We start from the raw sequence: 23,367 nt of genomic DNA, 5'->3' as shown, positions 1-23,367 counted from the left end.
CACACACATACTGTATGCACACACACACACAAATATGCACACACATACCCAAGTCTAGATTCACACATAAACATATACACATGTACGCACACACACAGACACACACACACAACTATGCACACACACATGCAAGCAGACACGCATGAACCAAATTCATACATGCTTCTCCACTGAGAATAACTTCCTTGCAGTTTCTTTAAGACAAATATCGAACAAAAAAATGAGCATTTAAAATCAGCAGGGTGCAGCACCATTGACACAAATGGCACTGTCTAAGTAAAATGCACATTTTTAACATGTTTTTTAATTTTTCGGGACATGCAACACAGGAACATCTGATATTCCACATGAACATTATCCATTATCCATTATTTCAACATAGCATAGAAATATGTGTCATATTCTCCTACCAGAAGTTTGATAAATGACGATATTAATGAAAATGAATGAGGTCCTTTGTGGCGGTTCATTGACATGAATCAGTTACCATCCTGTGTTGCTGGAACTGATTGATCACAGTCAGCGGTCTATTTGAGTTTGATATGGTTTTTTTTTTTTACAAAGCACTGACCTTCACAGGTTAAGCAACCAGATACTATGCTTGCTTTGACTGTGCACAATCAGGCAGAGGGCCAGAAAGCCAATATTTTCTCAGCTCATTTTGGATTACATTAATGGGTGCAAAAAACCCTGGAGCGTTGGTTGTAGCAGTATGAATTCGATCCGACCTTGCAGCTACTTAGCTGTGGTATGCTAAGTGTTTTTATTTTATTTATCCATCTAGAGCCTCGACGAAACGTTTTGTCATATCTACGTTTCTAAGGAACGCACGGGAGAATCAACTTACATGTTCTATTTGTTGCGTGATCCTCTCTTCACCTGTGCGCGAACGGTTGGGACGAGTACACAAAGTTAGTGGGCTCTTTTGCCTTTTTTCCGTTATCCTGGCGGTGCAAGCGTACGAAATCCTGAGTTAAACTGCAGGTATTTACATTTGAGGTCTGCTAGCGTACAGTCAGGTCTGCCTTTGGATTGTGCCAAAAATGCCAACCTACTGCGTTTTATGGAGACGTTAAGCAAGCTTGCATTCCTGTATATGTTTAAATTCGTCAGCTGTCGTACGTTTAGTGCGAAAATAAAACGCCTTCCACTCACATAACATCTGTAAATAATTTCGCTGTCTCTTAAAGTGACAAACAGCCTGAAAATGGTGTATTTAATAGTTAAAACTGGGTGCGTAGTTCGGTTTGGTTTTTTTTAATTCCCAAAGTGTTCACACGATTTATTTTCGGATGCTCACAACGCTTATTGCGTCCCCTGCAACGTTCTTGATTTGGCTATTATTCTCTGTAAGTGCCTTATAGCAAAATAATTTGGTCCAGGCTAACATCAAACTGGCTAGTAAAATATTCTTCCTGAACCTATTGAAATCAGTTCATTTAAAAGAGCGCGTCGGGTTAAAACAAGATTTTAAAAAAGGTTATTTTAATCCACTGAAGGCGGTAGAGTGCTAATGTTTGTGATCATGCACATTCTGGAGCCATGTCACATCTAGCCGAATGGCCTCAGGTTACATCATATGACGGTCATCTGAGAAAATCCTCCAGGTGTGTCGCGCCTGGTGTGCAAGCGCGCTCATGTGCTGCGTCATCACTACCGTAGAGGGGGAAGTGTTCAGCCATGAGGCACTAAAATCATAGTCTTGCACGAAACCCCAAATCTCAGATAATGCATTTAATGAACACATTTTCATAAATAAAACAAAAGAACAATTTAATTTAGAATAAATATGTATTGCCAAAATGGTAGCTATCCCCCCCCCCCAAAGTTTATGCCCCCCATTTTAATTTATGGGGGGATGGGGTGGCTACGCCCTTGCCCAGTGTATTCAGTGGATTCTACTGTTCCCTTCCCGTAAAGGAAATTTTTGCCCTCAGTTGCTCTTGTCTTCAGGACTTTGATTCATAATAGTGCTTTATATGTAGCAGTGTTGAACTGGCTTGAGGTGTTCTGGAGTGACAGGCTCACAGTAGGCATTATGGCACTAAAGAGGTCGAACTCACCACCTATTTTGGTGGGTTTTTTTCTTCTGTTTCAACATGCTGGCAAGAATCTGACAACAACTGCATCAGGGTCACAAGCTCCTGTCTTCTTATTAATAGCCCTGATGGGGGGGGCTGAGGCTGAGAAGCAGGTGTGACCTCTGATGTCATACCTGCTGTGAGCTCAAAGTACTGATGGTCAGGAGGAAGGAGTATCTGTCGAAGGCAGTGGCAGGAAAACAGTTGCAGTTTCCGCACGCGGACAGTGGCGGCTGGTTCTAGTCCAGGTGGACGGCTCAGAGGCCTCTCCAAAGCGGGTGGCGTATTGGTGACCGCCTGACCTATGGCTAGAAGGTCATGTTGGGATGTGGGATTTGCGATAGGTAGTGATTGCGTACCCGCTCAGGGGAGGATCAGTGACTATCATGAATGCAACTAATGGATTTTATCCTCTTCTTTTTGCACCACTGCAACAAAAACGCTGCTACCCCCCCCCAAGACAGGTGGCGTCTTGGGTGACCGCCTATGTTACCTATGCCTGGTTGGGGATGTTGGTTTTTTCATAAATCACTCAGGTGCACAAGGGTTTGCACTCACCTAGAGGGGAAACTTTATAAACTGAACAAATGCCCTGCAGTTCTAAAGTCTTTCTTCTTCTTTTCTTCCATCATAAGCTAGCAAGCGTATGCACACATTTGGTATAAGATCTCTTTCATGTATTGACACAGTCAGTGGATTATTATGGTACAAAAATAATTAAAACTGAAGAATTTTTGAGTCGGCAGGATTTGGCAAGGGCAGATAAATTCAGACATGTTGAAATTCGAACCCCATGTTGGATTACGTTATAACGACACATACCGCATACATGGAGCAGTGAAAACTCCGGTAATAAAATCACAATGAATAAATCAAGCAACCAATCAAATTTATTCCGATTTAAATTCCTTATTTGTATAGCCCACTTTACAAAGAAGGTGAAGTGGATGGCATTGCTGCCTCACAGTAAGAGGGTCCCATGTTCAAATCCTGGCCGAGGGCCTTTCTGTGTGGAATCCGGGTACTCCAGTTTCCTCCCACAGTCCAAAGACATGCAGGTTAGGCCTCTGGCCGGCTCAGTGTGTGGGCTCATGGGAACAAGTTGTTCCCATGAGGACTGGGTGTTCGTCTGCCATTGGTCTGTGTAATCCCGCTCATTAAAGGTGCTGTGTACTTGAATTAGCTTGTAAGGTTTGGAATGATTGTTCCCAAATAATAGGAACTGTTTACGTTTTTAAATCAAGATGCAGAACTGACCCGTTCAGACTCTTGTCCAACATCTGCCCTGTAATCCCAGTTTCTGCAACATTTTGAGTGTTGAGGTTTTGTGAAAAGTGCTAATTTGAGACCTGGATTAAATTTGAGATTACATTTTATTTGAAAGTACATTACATTACAATGCTTTAGGCTCTTATGGAAAAGCATAGGTTCATGATTAGACAAACCTAGTAATATATACCTTAAGACACAACCATATGATTGCATGTTTTGGTTTGTTACATGTTTAATTGAAAATCCCTGGTGAATTACGGGAGAGTTTTCAAATTTCACTGGCATCCAAAAGTCAAATGATCAAAGAGTCAAATTATTTCAGATATGCATTTGGCTCAGGTCTGAATGAACCCCTCGTCCCTTTGAAGTTTAAAATGGTATGGTAAACATAGATAAAATGACAAAATAAGCACTCTCTCGTACCCCTTGGAGATGTTATTACACAGTGTGTCCTCACTACCCCCTAGAGATTTTACATGCACTCGTTTCAGCGGCTTCTTGTCTTTCATTCCATATGCTTTGGATGATGTATATTTGTAAGGCAGTGGCAGAATTAGCTTCGTATAATAACACAAGCAGCCATTCAGTTATTGATGAGTTGAAGGGAAACATGATCAAAGCCGTTCTTAAATTCCCAATTCCTAGTAGCTGTGCCTTCAAATTCTTCCCAATTTCCTTTGTTAACTTCAAAGATGTCAGGTTGGTTTTACCTCCTTTAGGCCTTACCCATGTGAACACTGAAAACAGACAATATACACTGTTCCTCCTGTTGCAGTCTCTACAAATGTACCTAAAGTGTAGCGTGGTGCAAAAGCAGCAGAGGGTTTATATATGATTGTATGTAAAATTGCACAACAGTCCGTTCATGTCCTTTGCCGCGTATTGCTTATTGAGTTTTACCATTTTATCTTGTTAATAATCCAGTCTGTAGCACTCAGCGCTCAAACCTATAACAGCAAAAGGCATGGTCAGGTCAGCATGCCTTTTTTCCTGTCAAATCACGCCAGGGTGAAAAGAACAGTCAACTCCTTTTCAGAAAGAGAGATTTCAGAAAGCAGCGAGCCAGGGATCCCATGGCGCACTAATTTGTTGCAATTATAAACAAAGCCCACAGGCTTTAAAAAATCCCTAACCAAAAAAAAAAAAAAAGGCCTCTTGAAACAAGAGGCAAATGAGAGAAGTTCTTAACTTCTCATCGTCTTCATTTTTTGGTTGATGTTCTCTTTCCAGCAGAAAAAAAATTCCCTTAAATGGCAGCAAAACAGGAAATTGAAAAACATAGTTCAGGCTTACCCCAGGCAGGCAAGAAAAGAAAGAGCCCAACGAGTATATTAAATTATAACGTGCGTAACAATTGCTACATTATTTCCATCATCTTCTCAAAGATCAAACAGTTCCAGCCTTGAAACCCAAGATTTAAAAATATATATATATATTAATGAACCCACATCGTTTATCCCCTCATTTAGAGATTATTCCAGGGAAGGTTGCCAGTCCTGGTTTTGTCAATGGGGGGGGGTGTGTGTTTTTCGGGCAGTTCCCCAAAAACAAGTACAAAAACGTTGCCATGGAGAGAAATACTTGCAGGACCTGGAACACAAAGCTCCAGTCACCTCACATTTTCCAGTCCTTTAGGTAGAGACAAGTCTACAGTTAGGAAGGCTTGTGTGTACTCATTATATCTTCAAAATGAGCAGACACCTTTTTAAAAATGACTGTACAGTATCTTAAAATCCATTTCATTCATCTGACCGAGGATAATGACAAAGAAATGACCATTGAGATATCGAGTGAATATTGAAATAATACACTGCGTTATGTCAAAGGAATTTGTCAGAATAAATGCATTTCAGCCACGTGCATTGCTTACCCTTTTTCTTTCTTCCTTTCTAAAATCTAGTTTTGGGGGCCTGTGAAAATTGTTTACATAAAACAAGGTATTTTGTACAATGTATATTTTTATACATATTTAAAATGATGCCACTGTCAGGAAAAAGACTTGTTCTGCGGTATAATCAAGCAATACGGTACGAAAGGCCGTGCTGTAGCCTATCGCAAACACATTATAGGTCGAATACGACTTATAGGGGTGTTTTTAGGCACGACGCGAAGCGTTTTATAAAACGGTGACAGCATAGGCCTAGAGAAACAACTGATGACAATATTATTTTGTTATATCACAGTAAAGTAACGGTTTGTGTGCGGAGTGATACTGTTTACGAACAGGCTGTTTGATTTACTGTTACTGCATCGGATTGTATTTACAATCACTGTAGGACGCGGCCTCATCCAGATCTATCCAGAATCGAAAAAACCCTGGTTAATAAAGCCGTTATAAGCACAATTGCTCATTGCTCCTGCATGGGTTCAAATTCTGCTGAATCCTGGGATTCATGGAATCCTGACACAGACACTCTTAACATGCAGCATTTAGTGGAGGTCTAGGCTTCTCCCTCCCCCTTTGCCCCTAAACATTTGTAGTAAAACAGCATGGTCACCGGCTTGACCCATTTGAGGCAAATCCCCCCAGTTCCCCTGAATAATTAGCACGCAAAACTGCTGGAGATTAATCTTTTTCTCCCCCCCCCCGTGACACGTGGGGCAGCCGGCCCAAGCATTTCACAGGAATGTTGAGTTTCTGCCAGTGTTGTTTAAAGAGGGCCGCGCCATGAACTGAGGGCATGGGTGGTGGATCCAAGGGGATTCATCTAGATCAGCGGTCTAGATCCAACTCTGGCCCAGGACCTACAGGATCTGCTGGTTTTTGGTTTTCGCCTTAAAATCCCAGTTGAGACCTTAGCAACCAGGTGAGGTGAGGTAACTTTGTAATCAACTGCTCTAATTGATTGAATGAATGCAAAGTAACCATGACAACAAGCAGATCCCGTAGCTCTCCCAGACCCAGAGTTGGAGACCACTGATCTAGATGTCTGGGTGATGACATCACATCCTCTTGGCTTCCAGCAACATTCTGCAAAGATTTAATTGAACATAACTAAATACAAATTACATTACTAAATATACATAAATTATATATGATCATTTAGAACCATGTTGGTGCTTTGGTTAGTACAGTACATGTTTTATTACACATTATGTGACTGTCGTACTTACGTAGCCGCATGACTTACATGTGTCTGTGTATCAGTCAGTCTGACTGCCTGTCTATCCACCAATGTACGAAGAGTAACAAAAATAATTTTTAAATAACCCCTGAAAAGTACTGTGCTCCTCTGTTTTCACATATATCCTGAAATGTATGCAATACAATAAAATCATTTTTAAAAATGTATCTAAAAAGGTTTTAATTGATAACAGCAACAAAAACCCGCTTTGTCCTCGTTTCTTAGTGAGGAAAATGTGATGACAACCCACAAAAATGTGTGAAAACAACTCTTTGTGGTCCATTTAAAGTGAGAATATGCAGTTGTTTTTTTGGTATTTTTTATTGCCCTAACATACTTCTGTGAGCATCTGTTTGCACTGTGTTTTTTTAGAAGATATAAGATGCATGTTATCAGTGAATTTCACTCTTCAGCCTGCATTAATTTCTTAAAGGTCACATTCTTAAAGTCTGAAACCAGTTCAAAGAGTGCTGATAATGAGCAGTTCTGCCCTAAAGGCATCATAATTACAGCCTTTTCCTGATGTCTGTTTTTAACACTTATGCTGGATGCTGTTGGATCTGCCTTGCATGTTGAAATACTTATGAGCACAGAAATTATGATGCAACTGGCTTAAGTCAGACTATATTTCAATGAAGAGGTCTTGGTGATTGTGTTACTAAGATTGCCATCTGTGGGTCACAAAAGGAACTGCATCCAGACTGACGGGCAGCTGCAATAATTGAAAGGTACACATAGCACTTTTGCTTTTTTCATACCTCAACCGAAGTTGGTCATTTCACAGGAGGGGGTCGGGGGCACTCAGCGAGTGCGATGTAAAAATAAAGATGTATATTTTATTATATTGCACATTCTTCCAATAAAAGCCATTTCTTTCAAAATCCAGACAACATATATTCAAAACACACAGATATGTCAGCACATTATAAAAACTCCGGCCAAAAACACTTTGGAAAAACAGCACGGGTGCCAGAACAACATCAAGTGCAAATCACCAAGGAAAACTTCACATACACCACCAAAGTGACACATCAACATGGACAGATCATTTACGACTACAGTAATATATATAATAGTTGTAATATAAAAGTAGTAATATAATAATAATAATAATAATAAAACACTGGGCATACTGGCTTTTGTTTGTACCACACACACACACATATACAGTTGGTACATTCTTTTTGCTTGTAACTTTGTGGAAAATTGAAAAAGATAACACAATTTGAAATTAATCTAAAAAGGAAATACCAGACCTTTAAATCGATTATATTGTTCATTTTAGCTACTAGTTCATACATTTTCGTTTCAAGCTTGACTCTTCCTCTACCGTATTGAAACAACATCGGCGTCTTCAGAATTGTACGCCAGTAAAACGTGCGCGTTTACCAATGGACATATGGTAACTAAACCACGTGGAACATTACGCATTTACAACATGTGTCTGTGTCAGCGTCCTTGAGGAAGTAGCGATTCTCTGTATTAAAATGAGTGAAATATGTGGGTTTTAACAAGTTAATCGTTGCATATATTGTCGTTAGCTGGTAGAAAAATACATTTTTATTTTGAATTTCATCCTGTATATTTCAGAAAAGCGTCATTATGTTTATTTGGTACGCTAACCTGCAACATGTTCGTTAGCCAGTTAGCTACAAATATGTAGCTATTTCTACTAGTAAGCAGTAGTAGTAAGTCAAATACACAGATTAGTGTGCGATGATTTCCGCCTAAACGACTACTAATAAAGAAGACTCAAGTAATACTCAGCAATGTCTCTGACTGGCATGTTTTTTTGCAAGACCGCTGTACGTCAGTGGGTAAGACTGAACTGTTTCAAGACGCATGGCTGTATCCTGCAAAATCTTAGAGCGTGTTCATCTGGTATGTCCAGAACTGATTGCATGGGCATTGGACGTACAATTAAATCTCTGCACCGTATGCTACAAATACGGAGAACCCTGCATGTTACACATCAGGCGATGTCAACAAACTTGCTTTCGGTTGAAGAGCTCTTCAGGAAGAAGTCGTTACAGCACTACCTGAAGGAAGTGGAGACCGAGTATAGAGACCTTCTGAAAAGTGTCAACTTGCCAGAGACAGAACAAGTCGGAGAAGAATATATGAAATTCAAAAGAACAAGGGTTGCCAATCTAGCCCCGCTGGTTGAGCACGTCAAAAATCTGGAACTCAAACAGAAGGAATACGAGGAAACGGAGGCTTTGCTAAAAGGTTAGCTACTGAGTGATTTCCATTGCAGAGTGCACGGGAGGTCATTGCAGTGGTCAAATTTAACTATGAAACTTCGGTGAAATTTCTGTAAATAATTAAACAGATGGTCAACTTGCTGGGGTTTTAGAAAAAATAATGTCTCTGTGCCAGCTTCATTGGAGTGATTTCTTGCTTCTGACAATGAACCTTTAAATGCCACCACACCAGCGATTGTAAAGCCATTGCAGGCCATTGTAAACTTCTGTAAATATATATAATATCCTTAATTGCACACAACTGTCTGCGCCTATGAACAACATACACTAAAATTGAAATTGATTTTTTTTCAAAACGCTATCGCTTAAATTAACATTGCTGCTAAATTTTGGTAAAAAATAAAGATCAGTTTCTTTTCTTTTTTTATTTTTGTGTTGTGCTTACTTACGTAATTTTACATTCTTACAGATGAAGATCCTGAAATGCAAGAACTGGCAGAAAATGACAGGAATGCATGCCAAGAGGCTATACAGGAACTCCGGCAAAAGGTGAAAATCTATGCTGTCTTTCTATACTATAGGGAAAAATCCATACAGTTCTCTAATGTGACCTTCCTCAAATGCATTGTCCTGGGAGCCAGTTTCTTTTTAAAAGTGGTTCATATGGTCCAAATGTTTTTCCACAAACTGTATATATAAGACAGTGCATGATATATAAGATATGTTGTAGCCCCAGACCAAAGGGGTATCCAGATACTTTTGGTCATATAGTGTACTGTATGAAGCACTATGTTATACTTCACATCAATGACCCATGTCTAACAAAAACACCATCAGCTGAAATGAAAAGAAATAGTGTTCCAATGAATGGGGTATGGAAGAGATACTGAAAGTCAGTGAATCTTCTCCATATGGAATCCCAGTTCATATCTTGCTTGATCCGAAAAATCAGTGTGTCTTCTCAATGCGTAATCCCAAAATTCAATGCATCTCATCAATCCTGAATCCCAGAAGTCAATGTGTCTTCTCAGTCTGGAATTCTCGATCATTTCCTGCTTTGTCGCAGAAGTCAGCGTGTCCTCTCCCATGTGGATTTCCAGATCCTCTCACGCTTGATCCCTGTGGAGGAGCTGGACGAAAGTGACCTGGTCCTGGAGGTTTGTGCCGGTGTGGGAGGACAAGAGGCCATGCTCTTCACAGCAGAGGTGTTTGACATGTACCAGAACTTTGCCGCCTTCCAGGGGTGGCTCTTTGAAGTACTGGAGTACATGCCAAGTGAAATAGGTCAGTGTTTGCAGAAATCATCACCAGTGTTGTACACTGTCCGATTATAGCTGCTGTGTGTGTTTTCCTGTCTTCAATCTCTGCTTGTGTTTTGTTTTTTATGTATGTCAATGAGATTACATTAAATAAAAATAAAATAGGATGTTGTAGGTAGTACAGGAACAGTTAAGTAATGGTTCTGTCTTAAGTCTACTACAGTAAAAAGGTGTCACCAAGCATACAGATCGGCCCTTGTTGTTCACCACTGGTGTTGGCATGTTCCCCCCCCCCCCTTTCTGTATTAGGAGGGCTACGTCATGCTACTGCAAGCATCAGTGGTCCACAGAGTTACATGAAGATGAAGTTTGAGGGCGGGGTCCACAGAGTGCAGAGGGTTCCCAGAACCGAAAAGCAGGGGCGCATGCACACCAGCACGATGACGGTGGCAATCCTGCCCCAACCCACAGAGGTGAGGTTCCATCAGGCAAGACATTCAGTTTAGCAGATCTTTACTGCCCCCCTAAGGTCAATGTGTGTACTTCACTAAAAATCTGTGTTACATACATTTAACAATCATGCTTAAAACAAACAACAACAAAAAACATTAACAGCATTTTACAAAGACGTGGAAGAGCTAAAAGTTAGATTGTGTATGAAGTAATAACATGAATCCATCTGCAAGTAATTCAGAAAGTTCAGAATGGACAAATTAGGCAAAAATATATTTTTTTAAATGTGCAGAGAGGGTAAGGTTTGTTCAAGCAGTGTCCCCTATCTGCAGTGGTTCCAGAACAATCCAAGCCCGAAACTTATTTAATGAGCAAAATTTTGTGTGACTCACCTTTTTTTAAAAATGTAGGCTGGCATACTTGCAAAACATAACCTAAATCAAATGTTTTTTAACTTATGCCAAAATAAATTAATGCACCCAGGAACTATCAGACTAATGCACTATATAGTGTCATTTTTTGTCAATCTCTAGAGAGTGTATAAAATGACAGTTATGTTCAGGAAGTTTGTTTTTGGTTCCCATGATTCCCTCAGAAATGATCACAAGTTCTCTCATAAACCCCACAAGTGCAGTACTGGCCATACTGTGATTGCACGTGTTTTGTCCCCTCTGGGGAGCCATTTGGCAAAGCTAGTATGTGGGCAAGAATCTAATCTTGGGGTTTATTTCTGTTTTTGTCAAGATAACTTTCACAATCAACCCAAAGGACTTGAGGATTGAAACTAAGCGGGCGAGTGGAGCAGGAGGCCAGCACGTCAACACCACGGATAGCGCGGTCCGAATGGTGCACATCCCCACAGGTACAGCATGATACAGCGCGGTCCGAATGGTGCACATCCCCACAGGTACAGCATGATACAGCGCGGTCCGAATGGTGCACATCCCCACAGGTACAGCATGATACAGCGCGGTCCGAATGGTGCACATCCCCACAGGTACAGCATGATACAGCGCGGTCCGAAATGTGCACATCCCCACAGGTACAGCATGATACAGCGCGGTCCAAATGGTGCACATCCCCACAGGTACAGCATGATACAGCGCGGTCCGAAATGTGCACATCCCCACAGGTACAGCATGATACAGCGCGGTCCAAATGGTGCACATCCCCACAGGTACAGCATGATACAGCGCGGTCCGAATCGTGCACATCCCCACAGGTAGAGCATGATACAGCGCGGTCCAAATGGTGCACATCCCCACAGGTACAGCATGATACAGCGCGGTCCGAATCGTGCACATCCCCACAGGTAGAGTGCAATACAACACAGTCTGAATCGTCCACATCCCCACAGGTAGAGTGTGATACAGCACAGTCCGAATCGTGCACATCCCCACAGGTAGAGCACGATACAGCACAGTCTGAATCGTGCACATCCCCACAGGTAGAGCGCGATACAGCACAGTCTGAATCGTGCACATCCCCACAGGTAGAGCATGATACAGCACAGTCTGAATCGTCCACATCCCCACAGGTAGAGCGTGATACAGCACAGTCTGAATCGTGCACATCCCCACAGGTAGAGCATGATACAGCACAGTCCGAATCGTGCACATCCCCACAGGTAGAGCGAGATACAGCACAGTCTGAATCGTGCACATCCCCTCAGGTTGAGCACAATACAGCGCAGTCCGAATTGTGCACATCCCCACAGGTAGTGCCTGATAGAGAGTCTGACACACGTCCATCAATGCATGACTCCGCTTAAGTCTTGCAATTTTATGTTTTCGTGTTTATGTAGTATTATTAGGAAGCAAATTGGTTATGGCATATATGTTCATATTTACCACAGGCGGGGCTAGTAAACCCTTGCCAGGTTTCTGTTCACTTCAGCATTAGGTGAACCTAAGTGCAGTTTAAATCATTGTTTTTCTTTCAGTTTGTGGTCTCGGTGAACCACAGTGACATTATTGAACTGTAGTTTCATCTGTGATTTTTATTTTTATTTTTTAGGTGTGGTTTCCGAGTGTCAGCAGGAAAGATCCCAGCTGAGGAACAGGGAAAAAGCCATGCAGATCCTGCGAGCCAAACTGTATAGCTTGAAACTGGAGGACGAGACCAGCAAGAGATACCAAGCCCGCAAAATCCAGGTACCATCTCCGCAAACCTTTAACTGTGTCTGTAACGGATAATGAACAATGTCATGCAGATTTCTGTGGTAGAATAAGCATAATTTTTAAGAAGAGTGAGTTTATAACACCAGCTGTAGGTTTATTTGTTCCGGCATGACCGCAACAATACAGTGTTTGGTTCATTCCATTGAAGTCTAGGAATGAACTGAATTTCAGTTCATTTCTTGAATTGACATAATTAAAATCGAACTGACTCCAATCCTCATACAGTAGGATCTAGAGATATGCTTTTTTTGTTCTGTATTAGATTGGCACCAAAGGAAGATCCGAGAAAATTCGGACCTACAACTTTTCCCAAGACCGAATCACAGATCACAGGATTGGGAAGACCCTCCACGATGTGAAAGGGTTCCTACTGGGAGAAGAGTTATTGGAGGAGATGAATGAGGCCTTACAGCAGTTTGCTGAACAGGAAGCTCTCATGGACATTTTGAAGGAGCACACATCAGATGACTGATTTTTATGGGAAATAAAAGTGTGTAATAAATAAATAATAGTTTGTATTTAATGTGGTGTGGGACCATCTCTTCATCTCTTTTTTACATTGCGTTTATTTCTGTGCATTATTAGAATTTCCTTTGATAGGAAATGAGGTTACAATTATGTTATTAACATAACATAGTACAGCATAACATAACATAATGACGGGAACAGGCCATTCAGCTCAACATTTTCCTACCATTAAAGTGCACATCTTGCCGTTAAATTAAAATACTCTGTCTGCTTACATTGCCCTGTGCAGTGGCAGTATCAGATGAGGACTGTTACTTACTGTTGTTCTGATAAGTACCTTAAGTATTGTAGAACTACCATGCTTATTCATGATTGATATGTTAAGGTCAAAAGTTTTATTTCACCCACAATTTTCAAGCAATCAGAGATAATAAAAACCCTTTTATTCACCCAAATATGAATCTTAGATTCATGAAAATAGCCACCATTTGCAATAATAACTGCTGAGCGTATTCATGGGAATGTTTCTACAACAAGGTCAGTCATATGGTTCTGAAAGTTCCCACAGATTGCTGTACTTGTCGGTCAGTTCTCGTTGAGCTTTGTGTCCAGTTTGTCCCAAACTTACTTCGATTTTAACTTATTAGAAAATGGAATTGTTCCCCTGTTTATTTAGCGTAAAGTGGCTTTTTTAATGAACTCCAAAACTTCTGACTATCCACTTCTTGCCTTGTGAGGTTATTTACAGAACTTAAACTGCTTAAATTTCAATAAAAACACTTACTGAAACAAGTGAAGTTTATACACGCACACATACAGTATATAATTGAGCTGTTAGATCTATAGCCTATTTTAAATCGTTGATAGGAAGACGATAAAAAATGCTACTGCATCTCAGATAAAGTCGTTTTTCATTCTGCTTACAAAGACAAGGTCCTGTGCATGAATACTTCCGCTCTCGTTCTGTGATTCTTTTTTCCATTAGGTTAGTTCGGGTACGGGTTACGCCGGGCACCCACCGCACGCGTCGCGTATGCGTCGCGTAAACAGCAGGGCGAAGCAGCACGGCGCGACGCGTAGGGTGTCTCCACTGGTTCCGTTTGTGTCGCGCAAAGGCTTGCGTAAAAGCTATATATTCCTAGTAGCTCTCGCAGTCTACAGTGGGATTACATCGTGTATTTCATGTTTGTTCAGGACTGTTGATTATGGGTTAAGTGAATACTTTGGTGAGAGACCTTTTTCAGTTTGTTAATTTGGTAATATTTCGTTAACTTGTAAATACGTGAGAAAGTAAACGCTTTCAAGAATTACCATAAACTTAAATCGCAACGTAGCCTGCATAACAATCAGTCTCAAACTGTATTAATTTATTTGCTTGGTTAACAAGCGTGCCAATTTCATGAAGAATATGTAATGATCATAATACATAATCCGTAATCAACCATTGGGAATTCCCGTGTTGTCTTGTCATTCACGTCAAAACATTTATAGGATCATATTTAGTAAAATCAGCTAATCATGAAAAAGACAGTAACAGTTTAATCTTGAAGAGATATGAACACCACAACGCCATGAACACCGGAAGCTTTGAAGTCCAAGTGCGATAGGCTACGTCTTTCTGTGGTGTATTTTCAAATTTACCCCACCCCCTCCGCAAAATAAGACAGCGAAACTAAGTTTGCCTTTTCCCCAGGTTCCAGTTATTTATTTATTTATTTTTACAAAACGAAAAGGCTTGTATTTTTTTTTTGGTGCTTATAAAATATCTGGGAGGTAACTAGGGACACACCCCCAGTAATATAAGGATGAAATATAAATCAGAGCATGTATACCTAGCATTTTAGAGCATATTTCTGTGTATAAACAGGCCATCGTGACGCGCGACAAGCCGAAAAAATAGAACTGAAGCGAAAAACTACGCTCCAGTTCGCTTGTGTCGCGCGAGCTTCGCAGCCGGTACGCGACGCGTTCGCATCTGGTGGAGACGACGTCGCCCGCTGCCGTTGTAATAACAGTACTTCAACTACGCTTCAGTTACGCGCGTAATACGCGCGTAGTGCGCTCGCGGCCGATACGCGTGCGGTGGGTGCCCGGCTTTAGTTGTTCTTGTTGGCGCGTTTCATCCATCTCAGCGTTGCATTGCTTCTTCCAGATGACGTTTTGCGGAATTGCCCCGCCTCAACGCTCGCTGTCCCAGCTTCAGCTATCATTGGTTCGTCTCCGAAGTTAAAGGTATCCCGCTCTCGGCTGTGACTGGCTACTACATTTGGCCGCAATTTTCAAAGTACTTAACTGGCGCTTTTTCAGTCTTGGAATTGAATGATACTAGCCAGGTAACAAAACTAACCCAGAGGCTTCGCATGAACAATATTACAAGTTAAAAGGTAAGATTATCGTGTTTGTTTAATATGGAGGCACGTTTATGAAGATCCAGCCGACTTACTTTAGTCTCGTTGATTTTAGAATGTTTATCGAGTTTTCTTGGCTTGCGCTGCATAATTTACGGACCTAGCAGGCATATTTCAAAGTTGTTCGCTATCTTGCTAACATGTAAGTAATTTATTTTTCTTGCAATTCCTGCAGTGGCAGTGGAAATTGGTCCATAAATAGTCAATAGTTCCAGAAAAGGCTAGCCGAAATCTTCGCAATTTGCTGAAATGTGCCAACGAGTCAGCTACGGAAATGACTGGCTAACATTAATTTGCCAACATTGGATATATGTTTCCGCAAACAGTGTAGATTATTCCGCTCCAGCCAACTGGCGTATATATTTATTTGGGTGAAATGCATCCGTGTAAGTAGCCAAATTATTTGGCTTTGCAACACGATTATGTATGAGTATAAGCAATGAAGTACCTGATTTGCTGGCTAGCCAGAAGCAAGCTCTGTGAGATTCTAGCTAACGTTAGCCCCTTTCATGTTTCCTTGTTTATAATGTAAACGTTTACCTGGCTTTGACTAACTATGTAACTTAACTTTGTTCGAGTTCAAAATGCTTTACTCCGTGTAAACCATTGAAGAAAAGATTGTTCTTAGACGCTTAATGCGATAGGCCCCTAAAACCCGAATGTCTGGTCTAGAGGTGGGGGGCGCTAAAATAGTTTCTTTTGAATTTGCATGTGGCGTTTAGGCGCCAGAGCTACCCAACAACGCCAGCTAACGTGGACAGTGTCAAATCAAGTGAACAAACATTTAATTTTAATCATAGTAGCACAATATGAGTAAGTTAGGTTGATCAGTATCGAGAAGTGTAACCTGACTTGACATTTGTTTGCTGTCCTCGCCACTGCTTAGGCTATGTGTAGTTTACCATTATATGCAATTCATATAACGAATGTAAATATAATTGTTTAACATTCATTATACATAGTGAATGCTGGTTTTCTGCATATTTGACATAATATTCACTGTCATAAAATATTGCAGCTTGTTTTATAAGTGACAAGTATGGATTATTTAGTTCTTTTCTTCTTTTTCCTTCAGGGTATTAAAAAAGCACTTTGGAGGAAAGTAGAGATTTAAAAAAAAAAAAATAATAAATAAATATGAAAAGCCCTTTTACCAAGCCAGAGGCCCCTCTTATCTGTAAAATGGAGCGTTGTGAGAAGGTGCTGGAACGGACTTCACCCAAAAAGACTCCAGCGAGCGTCGCCCTCAAACCTCGCCCCCCGGCGTGCGTGAAGGCCTTAACCTTCGACTCCCACGAGAGCCCGGCCACCCGGGACAAGGAGAACCGCGAGGAGTCCCTATCCTCCAGCCTGCTGGGCTGCGGGGAGCTGGAGGGCGAGGCGGCGGCCCTGGCCCTCAGCAGTTTCCAGGAGGACAGCGGTTACGCCTCCCCCGACCAGACGGGCGGCTCCTCCACCCCTCTGGCCGCGGCCTCCCTGCTCCGGGCCGGCCCGGCGGACCCCAAGCTCCCGGCCCTGCTGTACCAGCGCGCCGTGTGCCGGGCGCTGGGCGAGGGCTACGAGCGGACGCGGCGGTTCGACTGGACGGTGGCGCACGGCCTGGCGGGGCAGTTCGGCCTGCACAACGTGATCGGCGGGAAAATGGGGCTGGAGCACGTGGACGTGCTGCAGGGCCTCCTGAAGAGGGACATGAAGCACCTCTTGACCCGGATCCTGCTCCTCCTGGGAGACGGTGATCTTGTAAGGTAAGCACGTTTGCCCGGGTTTTTGCTTTGTGAGCAAACCTATATGCAGTGCTTTAAGTGCATGTAATCTGCTTATAAATGTACACTGTAACTTTTGCACAAATATAAGTAGTTGTCGGCCGTGGAAAATATTTGTGTGTAAATGACTGCTTGTAATAAATGTGTGGCTGCTCTACACGACTGCTGTGTTTTGGATGCGAGTTTGGCTTGCGTGTGTTTTCACTGCCCCCGTCTTATGTGTGCAATTACTCTCTGCAGCTGCAAAAAAGTGAGCAGGACCTGGCGGAAGATCATTTCCGGTGACCCGAGGGCACAAAGAAGGTGTAAAGAAGCTGAACAGAGGCTCTGGGTAAGGCTCTCCCTTTATTAAAGGCGTCCTCCATAGAAACGTACTGTCTTCAGCGTCTGTGGCGGAACCTGGGTAACTCATCCAGCTGTCAGCTGGACCTTTGAAACCCCCCCCCCAATGTGGTGGGACAATGTGAAAAGCCAGCTAGCGTGGGACTGATGTTTGTTCCTCAGCATTGTCTGGAATGTTTCAAATGGAAGAGTTTGCGCAAAGCCGAGAAAGACGTTGGGTCTAAATTCCTTTGGCGCTAGGTCACTTGGTTAGTTGGGTGACGGTTTTGCATAGATTTGAAGCCGTTACTTTACCCTCTGCATTATTTTATGGGTGAGCATTACTTGTTGTTTTTGCTCTTTATAATTAGTTGTGTTATTGTACTAGCATTAGCTGCTGTTGCTTAGTTGTGTTCCTCTGATACAGGATTCCAGACAGAATGGGCCCCTTTTGACGCGGGACGTCAACCCTTCCAGGAGTGCATTCAGCCACGTCCAGCTTTTGGCCTCCGTTCCCATACAGAAGCCAAGCGGGCAGGACCAGACCTCGTCCCGGAAAAGCCGCTTTCGGGAATTCCAGGAGGTAATTTTCCGTGCGCCGCGTCGCCCTCGGTCATGAGCTTCGGAGGCATAATGGGCCTGCGCAGCCTGCTTTGGTGGTGTGTGAAGTGCGTTTTTCTTGCTTTGGACTACAATCCCCAGAATGCCCTTATCTGCCTTTGTCGAGCTGGCAGGTCTTCAAACTTCTGTAAATATCCAAAATATCCTTAATCATGCAAATGCTGGCTCGATGGAAAACGATCAGTGAAACCCAAATGCTAACCAGCACCCCCCCCACTCCCCAGAAAGTGAGCTAATCCCTTTTTTAAGACTGAGGCGGTCTGCAGCAGAATCGTAACGTGGTTGCGTGTGTGGTGTTTTTTGCAGATCGGCAGCACGGTGAGGCAGGACGAGGGCCTGAAGCCGTGCAGGGTGTGCGGGTCCCCGGCGCGGTTCAGCCCGGCCGCGTGCCGGGCTGCGTGCACCCGCCGCAGCTGCGGCTTCGTCTGCTGCACGCTGTGCCAGGCGCAGTACCACGGCTCGTCCGCCTGCCGCCTGGGCGTGTCCCGCAACCCCGGCCAGTCCAAGCCCTGCCTCCTCGTAGGGAGCGCCCAAAGCAAGAGGAACGTCAGGCGCCTTTGAGGCCACAGACTTTTTTTTTTTAAGAAAAAGATTATGCACTTTTTTTTATTGGAAAGACATTTAAAAAAATATTTATTGAATTTGTATTTTGACATTTTTAGCTGGTGCTCCTCCCGAAACGGGTCCATTTCAAATGACCGTCGACTATCGAGCGTATGAGCCACTATGCCTGATTGTCGCGATCTGACAATCGTGCTGGATGCAGAGAGAAGAAGAAGAAGAAAAAAAAAAAAGGTCAAGGAAATGGTTGGGAGTTTGTGAATATAAAATCATAAAATGTGAGTTTTATAAAAGCTGTACATGTGCGTTCTGTGTTTGTCGAATTCAGTGATGTTTGTCACTAAAGTCTTGTCTGTTCTGTCCTTTTCATTGTGAAAATGTAAAAATTTTAATTGTTTAAACTGGTCTCAATAAAAATCCTTCTTTTTTTATGGAATCAGATTTGAGCGGCTGTTTCACTTTTATTCAGAAACTTCTTGGAAAGTGGTGAGTTTGCCGGTTTTCCTTATTTGAGCACGGTTGATCTGGCGTGGCAACGTTAGACCCTTGGGGATGTGGCTTAGCAATGTTGGAGATATTTCACTTTGGTATAACACAAGTCATTTTGTGGAGCTTACCCCATTGTATTGGCATACCATGAATACTGGTATGAAGATCAGATGCCCCTGTTGACCGGTAACATCCGTGCCATTCCTCTTGGTTTTCCAGTTCCCATTCATGCTGGCTGTATTACAAAAAATTATATTTCAAGTCCAACATGGCGGACACTTGGTTTTTTAAATTCTCATTTTATGAATCGTGTAAAACATACCCATATAGACATGACTTAAATGACATATTTTGCGTTATGTTCATCTGTAGAGAACTATGTTCAGGAAAATTTATCGAGTGAACGGAAAAGGTCATGGGGTCACCAAAATCAACAGGTGTCTTCCTCTTGGGAACATGAATGTGCACAGCAAATTTGATGGCAATCTGGCCATTACTTTTCCAGATACAGTATGTCTGTCATGCAATGACAAACAGACTGATTTCAAAACAACCTCTTTGGCAGAGGTAATAAACAGAGGTGGGTAACCCGGCTTCAAAGAGTAAAAAGTCTGACCATGTATTTGCTCCACCACCATGCACTAAACCAGCTGACTCTAATTAGCATAGCTCTTCAGCATGATAGGAGAACTAATTATTATGATCAGCTGGTTTAGTGCATGGTGGTGGAGCAAATACATGGTCAGTCTTTTTACTCTTTGAAGCCGGGTTACCCACCTCTGGTAATAAATGAGCGGAAGTAAAATAAATGGGGAAGACAAACTAGTTAAATTCTGCACCACCTCTTTACACCTCTAGATGGCAGTGTATGGCAATGTAATGCTTTTCTCGAGGGGAGCGTGAACGAATCAGCAGTGAATGAATCCGAATCAGCTGTTTCAGGCTATACCAAAAGTTGTATGGCTAACTGCCTACAGTTTACATTGATGTTGATTTGCTAACACATTTTTTATTTTTATTTGTCAGGAAATGCATGACAGGACCCCAGATAATCTGTCAGATTTTCAAAGTCTGAAGCTTTCTGTCACGTTTTAGTATACCTTAATTACTGTTTAATGAGTTTACAAATGTCTTCACAATCACAACTTGACGTGTTGACAGTAAATAGGTTCAATTAGCTTCCGAGTGGAAGTCAGGCAGTTGGGTTCAGTTCGCACATTAGCTGGGCCTGAGAGATTAGATTAGGCCATTAACTCTGAGAGAGCATGGCTTTGTGCCACTGCCTCTGAATCTAGGCATTAATGCTGCTAATCTGTGTTCAGTGGGGCGTTTGCCAGCAGTATCTAGCATTTATCCAGAGTGGATTCGAATTACGCTACAGTCCTGTAGCTGTCCCGCTAAATCTTTGAAATATCCACCTGCGGACTTTCCCTAGGATTTCATTTACGAATGCTTGTATGTAATACATAATGTATAATTTATATGTATTTTCAGGCTAACAAATGAATTTACAATAAACTTTTTTTTTTCTTCCTGAGAACACACATACTGCTGGCAAAAATGTGCTTAATTTCTAAATAATTTTGAATATGCATTTGCAAAGTAGCCCCCTTAAACCAGTGTGCACAACTAAACTTTGTGAATGAGATTGTGACAATGTATGGATATGGTATCAAAATCAAAAATGCCATATCCAACCTTTAATTTCAGTATGATCCAAAAGTATAACGTTGTTTCTGTGTTTTGGATTAAGTGACAATGAATTTTTTCTCTTGAGTTTTAATTTAGAAGGTGATATACTGAATTCTATTTTGTTTGGGTTCAACAGCACAACAGCCTATTTTTTTTGGGGGGGGGGAGGCTTGCAGAATTTTTCTACATTTTAATAATTTTAACGTCACCCCCCAAAAATTGGACACAGGAGCTTAGTCATGTATAATATCTTAGGGGGTAAACATCTGCAACAAAACTCCTAAAAGGCAGTATAGCAGAGCATTCCCATACATGTGCATTTATACACCCAAGACGTTCACAGTGCACCCAACCACACATTTTTGTCATCAGATCTGTTATACAGTGCTTGCACTCACATTCTATGAAAACAATAAATTGATTTCCTTCTACACTTGGCAGAAGGATACTGTCAATACTGAGAACATAATTGGCTATTTCTATTTTTAATATACCAATCAAGTTTTCCACAATGCCCAAAATCAGGTTTTACACTTCCTGAAACTATTTCCAGTTTCAATTTATATTGTGGTGCAAGAAATACAATCCAAAGACTGGGTTATATCAAGCCAGCCATTATGTAACACGGATGCCATTTTCAGTTCATCGGAAGGTAAAATTGATTTCTCAAAAAAAAAAAAGTGAGAAATTTATCTTACCGGCTTTCTGCAGAAACTGTTAAGTGATTGTCCTGGGCTACGCTGGTGGAGAACATGTTACTTTACAACATTTGACAAGTCCCAGGGATCAAATAGGATTTTTCACCCGTGTTGAATTTAATTTCAACAGCAATATGTTTTCACAGCAACACACTGCATTTCCATTAGGTTGCTTCAGAAAGAGAAAGCTTGAGGATTATTGCACTGCAGTGTTTCAGTCTGGAAATTAAATTGTACAAATAAGAGGCATTTTCACCTTCAGCGCACCAGAATAACCATCTTCTGGAGCTGAGCTCCTGTGTACCAGGGGATGTTTCAGCAGGAGGTTGAAGGTTCTTGTGGTCGTTATAAGATAACCCCGTGTACTTTTTAGAGAAATAGAAATAATATTTCAGAGGAAAATTATCTCAGAAATTTCACGAAGTATGGTTTTGGGTTTGAGAATTTAGATTTGTAAAAATACTATTATGTCGACAGCACCACCGATCAAGCATGCTTGGTGACTGAGCACATAGGCACTTAGTTTAAGAACCAAAAATCCAATGTAAAATTTGGATGAATGAAGCCAAATCATGCATGATCTCCACTGCACAAACTATTTTATGTTTTTTTGGATGGCACATTTATGAATACACAAAAAGAAAGTCGTTAGTGACTTGCTGCTTTGTGGTGTTGCCAAAATATGTAGCCTAATTAAACTAATCTTATACTCATTATATGAGACATGGATACTTCTTTGCCCATCATGAGCTGATGTACAATTATTACCGAAGACAGCTGGTGTTCCCCTCTGCCTTTATATTCCCATGCTCGTTTTAATCAGGAATTGGGCCAAAATCTGTTTGGTTTCCTGTCATTAGCTAACCTACCTCAAGGTGAAAATTACTGGCAGTTGGTTTTATGTTTTATGATGAAATTAGTCATACAAGTGAAATGTTTTTTTCCTTCAGAGATGACTGCAAAAGAAACGTAAAAATAGATTATTCTGGACCGGTCTTTTTTCCACTAATGAAATCCATATACGCCCACTGTGTTTCCTTACAATCCTGTCCCCGCAGCGGCCTTTTCAATCAGTCCAGGCTTGCGCGGTTTTGTCAGTTTCCTCCGCGGCTCGAGGCTCTACAGTTTGGATTTCCGCGGACTAAATGTCAACGCGCAGTTAATGGTCTGTCACTATCTTCAGAAAGAGTCCCGCGTGCCTGGTTACAAGCTGGTCATTTTCTTCCCGCGTGACTGCGGCCACCCTGCGGAGATTGTGCAGTTTATGTCGCCGAACTACTCATTTTGTTCCACCACCGGTGTGAATGCATGGGCATGCCTATGGTGCAAGGTGGTAGAAACCCTACAGATACCACATCACCCCGTAACAATGGCCACACATCTAAAAGCTGCTTAAGACATATAGCACTCACGTTTCATTCATGCGCTCCAATTCAGTTTTTCTTTCTATATTTATTTATGCCTGTGACCCTTAGCTGATTAATTCTAGAATGCATTTGATAATTTACAGCAGGCACACAGAATGCATCAAACAGCGGCGTAAACATAGCCTACTTGTATTAAAAATCACAGAGGACTACGCAAGGACAGCAAGGACCTTTGCCGCGGCTATCCTGAAATTATGACATCATTAGGATACGTAGCGCTGCAGTGACGAGAACGACAGCACAATGAGACTGTTGTGTCAAATACTAAATGATGCGCGGCTGTAACCCCGAGGGTCGATCATAAGAAATGATTACTTCCGATTGAGGGGCCCTTCCATCTGCAAA

General features: G+C 41.9%; 3 protein-coding genes across 6 annotated transcripts in view; 2 read left to right on the top strand and 1 right to left on the bottom strand.

Annotated features, from left to right (window-relative positions):
- slc29a1a (solute carrier family 29 member 1a) overlaps window positions 1–869 on the bottom strand; it is a 44,846-nt gene extending 43,977 nt beyond the window's left edge. Inside the window, exon 1 of the mRNA XM_064318084.1 lies at window positions 848–869. The gene's annotated coding sequence lies outside the window, so the exon portion shown is untranslated. The remainder of the gene's footprint in view (window positions 1–847) is intronic.
- mtrf1l (mitochondrial translational release factor 1-like) overlaps window positions 1–13,097 on the top strand; it is a 66,059-nt gene extending 52,962 nt beyond the window's left edge. The window contains exons 1-7 of one of the 4 annotated variants that reach the window (XM_064318078.1): window positions 7,896–8,707; window positions 9,152–9,231; window positions 9,783–9,966; window positions 10,251–10,414; window positions 11,139–11,256; window positions 12,411–12,547; window positions 12,837–13,097. In XM_064318078.1, coding sequence (XP_064174148.1) covers window positions 8,248–8,707; window positions 9,152–9,231; window positions 9,783–9,966; window positions 10,251–10,414; window positions 11,139–11,256; window positions 12,411–12,547; window positions 12,837–13,046 — 1,353 coding nt within the window. In that variant the 5' untranslated portion in view covers window positions 7,896–8,247 and the 3' untranslated portion in view covers window positions 13,047–13,097. Of the gene's footprint in view, window positions 1–7,895; window positions 8,708–9,151; window positions 9,232–9,748; window positions 9,967–10,250; window positions 10,415–11,138; window positions 11,257–12,410; window positions 12,548–12,836 lie in introns of those variants that run through there. The other 3 variants (XM_064318079.1, XM_064318081.1, XM_064318080.1) reach the window with 3 other exon arrangements.
- Window positions 13,098–15,270: 2,173 nt separating this feature from the next.
- On the top strand, window positions 15,271–19,157 carry fbxo5 (F-box protein 5). The gene is made up of 5 exons (XM_064318085.1): window positions 15,271–15,426; window positions 16,526–17,195; window positions 17,454–17,544; window positions 17,962–18,117; window positions 18,462–19,157. The coding sequence occupies exons 2-5, from the start codon at window positions 16,588–16,590 to the stop codon at window positions 18,714–18,716; spliced, it is 1,110 nt and encodes a 369-aa protein (XP_064174155.1). The 5' UTR covers window positions 15,271–15,426; window positions 16,526–16,587; the 3' UTR covers window positions 18,717–19,157.
- Window positions 19,158–23,367: the final 4,210 nt, after the last annotated feature.

The sequence above is a fragment of the Anguilla rostrata genome, chromosome 18 (genome assembly GCF_018555375.3).
Source record: "Anguilla rostrata isolate EN2019 chromosome 18, ASM1855537v3, whole genome shotgun sequence".
Taxonomy (NCBI): domain Eukaryota; kingdom Metazoa; phylum Chordata; class Actinopteri; order Anguilliformes; family Anguillidae; genus Anguilla; species Anguilla rostrata.
Note: the sequence above shows the minus strand (reverse complement) of the source record. Positions and strands in the feature narration are given on the sequence as shown.